The 12,335-nt window shown below is 44.8% G+C and overlaps 1 protein-coding gene across 1 annotated transcript in view; it reads right to left on the bottom strand.

The window, feature by feature from the left end:
* Positions 1–216: 216 nt before the first annotated feature.
* SMPD3 (sphingomyelin phosphodiesterase 3) overlaps positions 217–12,335 on the bottom strand; it is a 976,655-nt gene continuing 964,536 nt past the window's right edge. Inside the window, exon 12 of the mRNA XM_086947747.1 lies at positions 217–5,644. Coding sequence (XP_086803873.1) covers positions 5,543–5,644 — 102 coding nt within the window. The 3' untranslated portion in view covers positions 217–5,542. The remainder of the gene's footprint in view (positions 5,645–12,335) is intronic.

Genomic DNA, 12,335 nt, shown 5'->3' with positions numbered 1-12,335 from the left:
AAGAGAAAAACACAAAAAGAATATAAAATATGTAAATCTTAAAAGAATTGATAAATATATATAATATATACTAATAAAATCAAATGAGAATATTTCATTGTTTGAGATTATCTATATATATAGTTGGAATTTCCATTCTCAATCTCATATGTAGGCTATATCAACCATGATCTCCATGTAAACATATTTTGATTATGTCACTTGGCTATAGGCCTTCCTTAACTCAGTTTGTTCCCTATGTATAGCAGGTGCAACGGTAATATATAGGGGTCCCCTTTTTTCAAAATATTTACCATCTTTTTCTTCCTCCGTCTTTCCTATTTCAGTTCTTTTCCCTTTCTTGTGTTCGGTAAATATCTGATGTAGAAAAATAAGTGCTGGTCCCTAAAAGTAAGTGCTGGGTGCCCCCACCGGCTCAAATGAAGCACTGCCTACACCTACCATGTCACTTCCTACACTCTTTTTCTGGTATCTATTGAAACTTCTGAAAATTTGATTGAACACAGTACGTAGAAAGTTACTGTGGTTTACCAGCCCAACCTCTGGAACCCTATTCCTGAAATATCAGAAGAGTATATGATGTACGGCTTCTCACACATATTACTATTTTTCTCTTAGCCACTTGAAACGTTTGCACCCGTTTTAGATCCGCCATCATCGTTATTTCCCACTTAAATTCGTGTTTTAAAAAGAGCCAAGAAATTTCTGTGTGTAGATCACCATAATTTAGCACCTTGGTGTCTGGTTTTGTTAGCATACTGTTGTTCTGTACTTTTCTTTCAGGGTGATGACACCTTAAGTTCTGTGCAGTTGTGTAGTGCATTTCTATCTTTTGTATGGTTCTACAACTTTTTTTCGAACCTGGCCGGCTGTAGCAGTTCAAGGATTTTCACTCACTAGAGTCAATTTGGTCTTGAATTGTCTTCGTATTAAAATCCCAGATGAACGCTGCAATTTTGGGTCCATCTCTGTCTGTTATTCTGCATTTCCTTGTAGTTTTTACTCGCCTTTGGTTTCAAGTTTAGATGGCAATGGAGTATTTGAGTGCTTGCAATGGGTTTGCTGAAAAGTCACCAGCTGCAGTTCTTGCGATGAAACTGCACACTCTTTGAAAGGAAAGATTTGTGTTTATTTCATAATGCACTTTTCTAGAGGGAGAGGTTTTGCCCAGCGCTCTTTTTTTGGCGAGCCAATTCTAGGGGCCATTCTACAAATTGTCTGCAAAGCAGAAGAAAATACATGAATAGAAAGATGGGGAACAATAGCTCATCCAAACTCCCAGAGGTGACTCCAAGGATTCATGATCATGAGAAAGGATAAAGATAAATAACAAAATATGGATCTTAAGTATAGCTCTGAGCTCAGTTAAAGAGTTGACTGAGCGTGGTCTGCTCTGGAAAAGTATTCCTAGTTTTGGGCCAATTTTTTTTTTCAAGTGAGAGGCGCCCATAGAAGAAAACTGAAAATAGTCTTATTTTGTAGACATTGTAAAGCTACTGCTGAGTATCACTTGATAATTAAGCAAAATCACTCACATTTTATCCTGATTCTGGCTGGGAACTACTGCAATTTCAGAGGTGGATCTGACTTTCTTAGACTATTGCACACCTGGACATCGACCTTCTGAGGTATTTGGAACTGGGTACATTTTCTTGCCTGCTCCTAAAACCAGGATATTCATGCAGTCGATTCCTGAATTTGCCACTGAGCTGATAACGGCTTTATAGATGCTGTGTGAATCCAGCTAAATGACTCTCTAGTGACGGAGGAATGGACAATTTATGAAAGTATTTAGGCGCAAGTCCGCTGTCTTCCTGGGAAAAGGTATAATATTGAATGCTTAAATTATGGAGGATTCACAAAGTTGGCTTTAGAGTGCCTTCTGAGCTCTTTATTGTTAAGGATTATATCAGCAATCATTTTAAAGGATGTTCACGTGCCTTATCTTTCATGCGTTATCATAATCCCAAACATATAATGTACCCATTCATAAAATATTAATTTTAAACAGGATACCTATTGAGTGTCTTATACATACCCAAAACACAGGCTAAGTGGATGTGAAAGGTATTCAAATATTTAACGGAAATGTATAGATTTGCAGCATTAATTCAAGGGATGTCTGAGAGCATATGTACATATGTACAGAATGTACACTGCCCATCCTGTTGATCAAGTCAGTGAACTATGTGAACAGCACACACACAGCCTCAGTAGCACTCTTCTTATCCGCTTGCCAGTCAGATATAACTAATTGGTGAGACTATATGTTGTCTATTTTGTGGGAGTCTGATTAGACTGTTCTGCTGCTGCTGACGTCATCTGTTGAGCAAACAGCATTTTGAGGATTATCTTGGCTAATTGAAGATCTGTAAACCATCTCTGCATCCATACACAGTGCAGGTGCCCACAGTTATAAAAGACAAATTCTATATAAATTACTCACCCGGCAGGGTATGCACAAAAACGGAAAAGGACAGTGCAGCTGTCCACAGTTATAAAAGACAAATATTATATAAATTACTCACCCAGCGGGTTATGCAAAAAAGAGGGAAAGGGCAGACACTTTTGTGTTAGTAATGCAAGAAACCTGTCAGCACCTGTTACACTCATCTTGGCACATGAATGAGGACAGAGGGTCTTCAGTTCAGCCTCTGATATCCCAGGGAAGGAATGGAGTTTACGGTCGTCCATGAGGGCTCACTACCCTCTCTGAACTGCTTAGGAAGAAAGATGTGCCTCTTGAAACATGTTAAGTCTGTGTTCATTTTCAGGACTAGAAATGGAGATTCCTGAATGCATGACACAAACACACCTGTGAGCTGCTGACCAGAACATGGTTGCTTACATCATAAACGTCGCTTAGCTCCAGCATCCAGCCCATCGCTCTTTTATCAGGCATGCATGTAAATACTGACAGTAGAGTCGAATAATCATGTATCGGGTGGACTTTTCACTCATCGGGTGGAATTTACTGATGCCATCATGGGATGGGGAATGGTCGTTGTGCCTCCCCCACGCCCAAAATCTGGCCCTATCACAGATGTTTCCGGTGTACAAAAGTCTAGTCAATCAATCATTTTTACCTGCAGAAGTATGTGATCGAATGTGTCCTACGAAGTTTCAGTTTATTGGTGTTATATTCATTGAATATAACAGCTGGCAGTATGCGCTGTACGACCCAGTAATGCCATAGTATACTAAATACTAAGTATACTTCACCTTGTAAAAATAGACAGGAACCAGGCCCAGATATGACCAGTAACCATGGCCACAAAATGACACATATCCCATGATATCACACTATATAGCACATACTTCCATTGAACAGAAAGTACCCTGGTGTTTGAATGTTTGATGTATGAATTTCCATTGAACATTGTTGATGATTCAACATTGTGAGCTTAAATTCAATGGAGTGGAAGGCCAGATTCAAACATCAAGTTTCAGTGATGAAGGACTGGTGACGCTCAATGGGAAATCATGCATGTAGACTTTGAATATGCATCTAGTATAACGCCATGAATCTAGCATGTTGTGCCTAGAGCTTATTAGCCAACATCTTAGTATACTAATCGCCTACCATGGTATCATGGTAGGTCAAATATATTCTAAGCACCTTCATAAGTATGATAATTTTTCAAACAAATTTCAGGAGTTGGGTCAGTCACTGTGAAACATACCCGCAGAAAAATGGGCCCAACGCTCAATTTGGCCTACAAGTAAAAAGGGGCTTGTGTACCAGCTATAATCAGTTTGGCTCCAAAATGCTGCTTTAAAACTGACTACAGCTGTTGTGCAACTCAATGCTGTGATGCCACAGTCATCCAACTGATGATCTTTCCGTAAATTTGGTATTCTCATTTGCCGGACTCCATCTTGATGGACCACCAGCAGCTGGGATCCCAGCAACATCAAGAGTCAACAAGGACCACCACCGATCAGTCCGATTCCTAGAGCCAAATCATGTGGTGATGCAAGCTCAAGTTTCTATCTCTTTCACCCAACTTGTGGCCCTCTGTGATAGTATAAGATGCACAGCACCATAAGTGAGGGTCCAGAGCAGCGGGCTGCCTTTGTACACTTCATCCTCTGCTGCAGTCCTGCGTCTTGTAGTATAAAGATGGCTCCTTCTTCCACTCAGAATAGTGTGACACAAAGTGCTGCTTATTAATATATTTGTTGGATTTGGATGATAGGCACCACAAACTTAGTTGCTGTTGGAACTTGATAGATAAGAGACCAGGCAGAGGAACATATTATGGCAGAAATCCTTGTTTTTCTTTTTAGTTTCCAGCTATTTATTAGAAAATAAACTTGAAAATTAATTATAGGAGAAAGGATGATCACTTCAGGAAAAAAGTGTGATGGAGAAAGAATTGCTTCTGCCTCTTGTGAATCTGTGAAACATCTTTAGGCAAAGCAGTCTGAAATTGGTGTAAGCACAAAGTCTACAGGCATTTAGAGTGCTAGAGAACTCTAGAGGACGTCATACAAAGCCATACATGTTAGGCAGGCGGTTTAATACTTTACTCGTACCTCTATACATTGAGCCAGTGGAGATAGCGCTTGAGGCCGACAGTAAACAACACTGGCGGTGAACTGGGTGGTGATGTTCCAGAAGCCTTTTGTTGTACAACAAGGTACAACAAGTTTAAGAATCAATTTTTGTAACTAATGATTGTACCAACTAGAGTGGACCAGAAGCACTTAGCGAGGTGGGCTGCCCCCTGTACAATGTGTGGACTCAACCCTACCAAAAACATTTATGTGGGGAATCATAGAAGGCTACTGCCAAGGCACACTACTGATGTTTTAACAAACTCCCAATTAACTGCCAATTACAGTGCGATCAGTAACTTGTACGATGGCTTAAATAACAAACCGGGCAAAGCTGATGATCAGAATACTTGAGTTTCTCGCATCACTCTTGAATGAGTTCTGAATTCCTCACATGCTTAACCACCCCCCCATGGCATTTTTAATGGCTATCATATGTATGTCATGGATGTCAAGTGAGAAACATGCAATCAGAGCGCATGCTAGTGGCAGGAGCAGGCATGCTATTACAACATTAACAGGCTAACAAAAAAAGGTTAACTTGAAGATATACAAAGAGGTTATGCAAATGAAATCGAATACTATTTCACGAACTGATTACAAACTAAATTGTGCTATATAGTGGTATAAAAAGATGTCTTTTTATGAATGGCACTGGTTCAAAAGAAAATGAGACTTCCATCTTGGTTCCTCTCTGTCCACAGTGAACACTGTGAGAAACAGGCCAGCCCTGTTGCCTGGGCAACTCGTGACAATAGTCCTTGTTTGGGCACTGATACCCTCGCAATACTTTCATGTCCTCCAGTTTTGATGGACTGTAGAGAAGACTCATTGGCTGAGGGGAAGCCCATTTTGGGTCATGTCTGTTCTTGCTTTCGAGCGCCAGAATATCTCATCTCGTCTTTCTCCGAGGATAGAGGTCAGGAGCCGTAGCTCAGTCCTTCTTGTTTTGAATCTACTCAAGGGTGGTCCTCCATCCGTCTTAGGAGTCCTCTTCTCCTGTTGAGACCATCAATCTCATTGCCACTGGCACATGGTCTGTCAAGCCAGCTAGCTGGGTAATAAAGCTGAACTCTTCCACTTCCTGTTCAAAAAGAAAGAATTAATATGTAATGTTTGCATGATACAGATGGTATTGCACGTGTAATACAATGTGATATATCACCTCTTATTTGTGGAAATTAAAAACATCAATTAGCTGTTCAAACACACTGTCCTTTGCGACTCATGTTGAAAACATGTTACTTGCAGTGTAAATGTTAAAATGAGGTGTATCCAGAGACCAAACATCTGAGTTGACAATATGTACAATGGGAGTTGATTTCCATAAATGTCTAATGAAGAATCAAGGAGACAGTTAAAATTGGCCTCTTTACAGCCTATGAGATTCCCTGCCATGGGACGGTGACCCTAATTTATTGAAGGAGGGAAATAAAAGAATAAGGGCCCGAATTAGACTACTGTGGACAGGTTACTGTGTCTCGAATGTGACGGATATCGTGTCCGCCGTATTACAAGTGCATTATATCCTATGGCACTTTAAATATGGTGGATGAGATATCTGTCACGTTTGTGACGGATAACCTGGTCGCTAAAATCTACATCAGCCCAAAGTTATTTACCTTCTGTGACAGTGGGCGAAAACTGACTAGGGATTCTATAACTCCAGAAATGTCCAATCCACCAAACGTGGAGGAGGGCAGTGAGGAATCTGCAGTTAGAGTGTTACTGAAGGTAATAAACTAATTCTTCTGATGGACACTTCTAACCTATTTCTTATCTTATCAATCAGTAGTGAAGCAATCCCTTCCCCAAAAAGGTGCACCTGAGGAGTGGACTTAAACAAGGAAGCCCCGCAAACCTGAACGGCTAATGTTACCCTCTTTGTAGAATTGAGAATCAATTCAGTAGTGCCTGGTAAAAGAAGGGGGAGGTACCATATGGCTGCCATGCAGGTTTCCAGGACGGGAAGAACCCATGCTAGCACAGTAGTGGCAGCTTTAGCTCTGGTGGAATGAGGTCTAAGTCCCTCAGAAGGACCATTCTAGGCAAAGGCATAACCCATTCTGATGCAGATGACAATTCATCATGATACGGTATGTTTCTAGACTGCCTTTCTTTTATTCATACCCATCAAATAGTTGTTCTGCAACATGGTATTTTTCTTAATTCTACCAGTGTAGAAGCTAAGAGCACACTGTGGGTCTAACCAGTGAACCCTCTCTTACTCTTTAGATGGATATTTGAGGGAAAAGAAAGAAGGGAGCATGATGGAATGCCCACATTGAATGATGACGTCACTTTTGAAGAAAGGATGTATGAGTTATCAGACAAGCAAAGAAGGGATGAAAGGGCTGATAAGTAGCCTTTAACAATGCCCACTGCGGGAGTCATGGCTTCAGGTCTCAAGATGGGGGTCGCATTTCAAGAGTGCTCCAGAACCCCTCCATCATCCGTCACCACAAGCTGCTCTTACCAAGCACTCCCAAAGCACCTTCTTGCCACCTGAGGTCGGTGGTAGTTGGGTGGCCCCAGCGACAGCCAACAGGAGTCACCTATCCTAGAGCACGGCCTCAGGCAGCAATCTCTTTCGGGGGTGAGCCCGGCCGCACCTGAGATGGCGGCCCTCTCTGAACACTGGGCCTACTGTGGACTCTTCTGGCTGGGGAACCCCAGTGCTCCTGATCTGGAGGCCTCGGCATGGGGACAACCCTGCCATGAGCCACACAGGCCTGCAGTCCGATGACTGTGCCCTCTAGACCAAGGAGGAATCCTCTTTGTGATAGCGATACCAACCACACTGCCGGGCCAAATGCAAATATGCTGTCTGTCCAGCCTCAGCAGCCCAGTCAGGACCCTCGCTATGCCGTTTGGTGGTGCTTACTCCTGGTGATTGTGGGAGAAACCTAATTTCCAGACCAGGGGGCCTTGAAGTGACAACTATGAGACACTGCATATTCAATAACCGGCGGCCGTGGGTCTAGTGGTGCCCTTCACAATCAAATAGTCGCAAAGGCTGTTCCCGCCTCCCCTAAATACTGCAACCTGGCCACACGGTCCTGATGTGGACATGGAAGGGGTGGCACATGAGCGGCAGATGGTTGATACACCGGGCAGGATATAAGGACCTGGTGGAGCGGGGGTCCAACCCTCTTTCTTCCCCTTTACTCCCCCCCCCCCCGGACTTTTCTCTACGGTGAACGAGCCATTCAACATGCTCCCAAAGAAACTATAGGTTGGCCCACATGAGTTGGTGCTGACTGTTGCCACTGAATCTCCCCTCACATTTGTGTCACCCCACCTCACAGGACCACCGGACCACTACCACTTGTTCCTGGTGCTTCATCTGCTTGTGCTGCCTTACCCTGCGGGGCAAGAGGGCGGGCGTTACACACTGCACTCCACCTTTGGCAGAATCATGGGGAAGGACAAGACCCACTCCTCCCAAACACGCATCGACAAATTCACCAATGGCTCGGTGGGAGCCCCACAGCCTCAGGGTTTCCTTGGGGGCCTGGTAGACTCCAGAAAAGGTAGACCTCTCCACTGTTTTACAGGCCATTCATGCATCGCAGGCCGCAGTAGAAAACAAAATTGCAGAAGTTCACACTAATGTGGCGTTGTTGCACCAAGACCCACCACACTTGCATGCGCATAGATCTTGTATGTATGCCACCTGCTGACTGCTTGTACATTTTAAAGATACCAATCATCGCAGATGGGTATCGTATCACTCTCCCATGCTGTTCTTTCTCAGCTATTGAGCCCCCCATCAGTGACCTATCTTGTGCTTCAACGCGTGGCATCTTTAGGTTTAGATTTCTTTTATTGATTTCAAAAACATGCAAAGTAACATACAGAGCCGACATGTTGCTGTGCTCGTCAAAGTACAATCCGATTGCAGGATTATCGCTGTTGGCAATTATACAATAACAAGAACCAGAATAAACCCCACACCCTCCTCGAAAGTCAATTGGTCAATCTTACACAGTGCATGTGCGTCCTAACTAGAAATGCTCCAAGAGAAGAAGACCTAGTGTGGGGCAGGAGTAGCTGAGGCTGTTTGTTTGGGCGGATCTGCAAGTCGCAATAGTCTCAAGTATTTTGGGGCACATGAGTTCTCTGAACTCAGATGTCATCAATTTGAGGAAGGTTTCCCATAGATCATGAAAGAGGCTCCCGGGTGAACAAGTGATAATGAAATTCTTTCCATGCCTAGTATGCCCAAAATCCTGTGGAGTCATCCCAACTGAATGGGTGCAGTCGGAGTACCCTAATGGGAGAGTATGTTTTGCAGGGCTGCCCCCAAGGCTAATGCAATCTGCCTACATTTTCGAGACTTAAGTGGATACATGATTGGGTTTGGAAGGCCAAGGATAGTATACACCGGAAGATGAGGAATTTGGATGTCGAAGTGGGAATCTGTCATCCAAGATCTGCTGCCAATAACACCCCAAAGAGGGGCAATCCCATAACAAGTGGGTAAGAGTACCCAGCGAGCCACAGGCTCTCCAACATTGTATACCTTGAGAGAGGTTACCTCTATGGAGCCGGGAAGGGGTCAAGTACCAGTAGGTAACTTTTTTTGAAGCTATTTCAACAACGCGTGGCATCTTTAACATGAGAACTGCTCTCATGCAAACTCTGAAGAGCTGGGGGCATACTTTCAGATTAACCGAGGCACTTTAGAGTCAGCCGGCACCTTATGGATGGCATGCAAAGATGCCATCAGAGAGTGCTGTAAAAGCTTTATATCAAAGACAGAAAAAGACAGGTTTCAACACGTGACCCTGCTGGAGGGTTGGGCACTGCTCTTGGAGACACAACTCCCAGACGCCCCTCACCTTGCAGTAGCCTGTGTTGAGTTATGACAGATATTGCTGGAAGATGCGTGCCAATTGTGGCATGCCTCCACTGCGAGGGTCTATGAACATGGCAATAAAAATAGCAAGCTGCTCTACTGGCTTGCCACTAGACCCCTGGCATTCCATGTAATCCCTGAAATTCTAGACGCTGACAGCACACCCCTTCATACTAACCCTAGAACAGTACAGGCATTCACAAACTTTTATCTGCAGTTGTATGCCGCCTTTTTGAGGCCAGATGCCGAACGGACCTCCCCAATGGTGGACGATATCCCTTTGCTTACGGTGTCTCAGGCTGAATGGCATGAGTTAGACCATATAGCGTCTGCTATCTCTGACTTGCCCGCTGGAAAGAGACCTGCCCCAGATGGCTATCCTAGAGTTCTATGGTGCATATAGGTATATTATTTCCCTGTACCTGCTGGTGCTGTATGTCGAAGTCACTAAAGCAGGCCACTTCCCATCAGAAATTGACATGGCCACTATAGTGGTAATTCCAAAATCAAGCCCTGTCCCCAACACCTGTGCTGTCCACTGGCCCATCTCCTTGATAAATGGGGAAATTAAAGTCTTCAGCAAGATACTGGCAACCAGGTTGAAAATGATATTGACCACCTTTCATGCATCGTGACCAATGTGGCTTTATGCCAACTAAAGGTATGAGGCACTGCCTCAGGAGACTTGATGTTGCTTTGGAGCGTTGACAACTATTGACACCTTCCACTGTCCTACAACTAACTGATTTCGAAAAAGCATTTGACACAGTGGACTGGTTCTTCTTATTACAAGTCCTGAGCACTGGACCCCCACTTCTGTGGATACATCAAACTGCTTTGCTTAAACCCATCTGCATGGGTACAAATTGATGGAGCAGTCTCCCACCCAATTCCAATTCTCAGGGGTAAGAGACAGTGCCGCCCCTTCTCCCCCCTCTGCTTCACCCTCATTATCAAGTCATTGGCAAGTCTTATCCGCTGTGATGCCCTGGTTTAGAGGTGGAGGTGGGAGACAGGACATGAGGACAGCATCGCTTACAGCCGTCCATTCCAGTGCAGCGCTTAAAGTTTCGCTACTTGGATATCCACCTTGCTCTCCTCCCTGAGATGGAGTTGGTCCGTTGGTCCAGACGGTAAAGGCTGACCTGTAAAGATTGGAGGGCCTTCCACTCAGTGTAATCCGGAGGGTTGCACCATATGAAATGATGATCCTGCCACTATTTCTGTACCTCTTTTCAACTTTCCTGCGAGCCGTGCCCAGTTAGGTGTTCAAGAAAATTGATTCCTTGGTGAAGGCGTTTTCTGACATAAATACATGCCTAGACTTGCCCTAGCCAAATGCCAGAGGGCTTCATACAATGGGGGCTTAGCATGACCAATCTCTACCTGTACTACCTTGGTTCACAGACCCTTGTCTTCAATGAGTGGTTTAGCAGGGCTGGTTGGATCCAGCATTCAGAGTGGAGCTGACCTCGATGGGCTTCAACGCCGTGATGGGGATGCTCTATGGTGCCCCCATTCTGCAGGTGCTCCCTAAAGTCACCAAAGTGGTTCTTCTCTGCTGGTGTGCTGTGCTTCAATACACGGGCCGAGACTCAAGACTAATGATGCAGACCCCCCACCCAATGTGGAGAGGGGGAGAGGGACCTAGCTGCACACCCCTCCTGTGAAGAGAGACTAGCTGAGCGAGACAGCAGGCCTGGAGAGCTTTACCCATGGGACTTGATAGTCATCTCCCTGCTGGGAGACGTCTGGTCCAGTGGCCACATACACTCTTTTCAGGTGCTCCAATCATCCAAGGATCACCGTCCATGAAATTTTACAAGTACCTGCAGCCGCGGCATGCACTGAAGGTGAACGTCTCTCAGGACATGAACACACTGAACAGAGCCCCCCGGAGGCGAAGCTCTTGATGGGTGCACTACTAAAGGGCAGAATTTCCCAAATCTACACTCCCTGATCATTAACGCCTCAGACACATTTGCGCTGCTGTAAACCCAATGGGAGGAGTGGGTTGGAACCTTGGAGGAGGAAGACTAGCGGGACGCCTAAATGACCCCTTGCACCATAACAATTTCATCTAGGTTGCTACTTATACGAAACATACTACCTTCACCGTGCATATCTTACCCTCAGCTGCCTACACCAAGTCCTCCCTAGCCCCACATGTTGCAGGTATCCCCATGCCCCAGCAGACTTCTACAATATGGTATGGACATGCCCCTCGATTGCCAGCTATTGGGGTAAGGTGACTCTGACGCTGTCATGCGTGCTGGGCTGGGAGGTAGGGTTGTTCCTTAGACTCTCCTGTTTTTCTTAAGGGGATGGGGGTACGAGAGCCGACCAGGCACTATAAGTAGTGGCTACCATGGTAGCAAAATGAGACACAGCCCAGGGATGGAAATCACCCAAGCCACCCTTGCTGCCCCAGTGGCACCAGGGTGTTGACTGGTGTGCACAACAAGAAAGATTGTTGCATGAGGCCCGTGGCTGGCCGACAAATCACACCAAGACCAGGAGTAAATGGCTGGACCACTTTGGACTTGGCATGCTATAGTACTGCTGTTTAAGTGTGCTCATGTGTGGGCTCCAATACTGTTGACTCATGATACGGAGTTTCATCTGGGATTTGATTATTGAATTGTGATGGTGCTCATAATTGGCTATTCGCTATATATGTTTTCATGTGCAAAAATCAATAATGGTTATCGGAAAAAAAACAATGCAAAACCTTCCTGGGCCAAAGACAATACAAGCAAAGGACAGTGCTGCCTATAGAGGATCAACTTATTTCTCCTCACACCAGGTGACAACTTTTGTCCAGCACCTGAATTTATAGACTTGGGGGAGGGGTATAGAATTGGATTGAGAGTAGACTGAAACCGCAGTGAAGATGGAATGCTTCCCCCTGAGA

This window comes from Lissotriton vulgaris, chromosome 12, assembly GCF_964263255.1.
Source record: "Lissotriton vulgaris chromosome 12, aLisVul1.2, whole genome shotgun sequence".
NCBI lineage: Eukaryota > Metazoa > Chordata > Amphibia > Caudata > Salamandridae > Lissotriton > Lissotriton vulgaris.
This window is presented reverse-complemented; position numbering and strand designations above follow the sequence as displayed.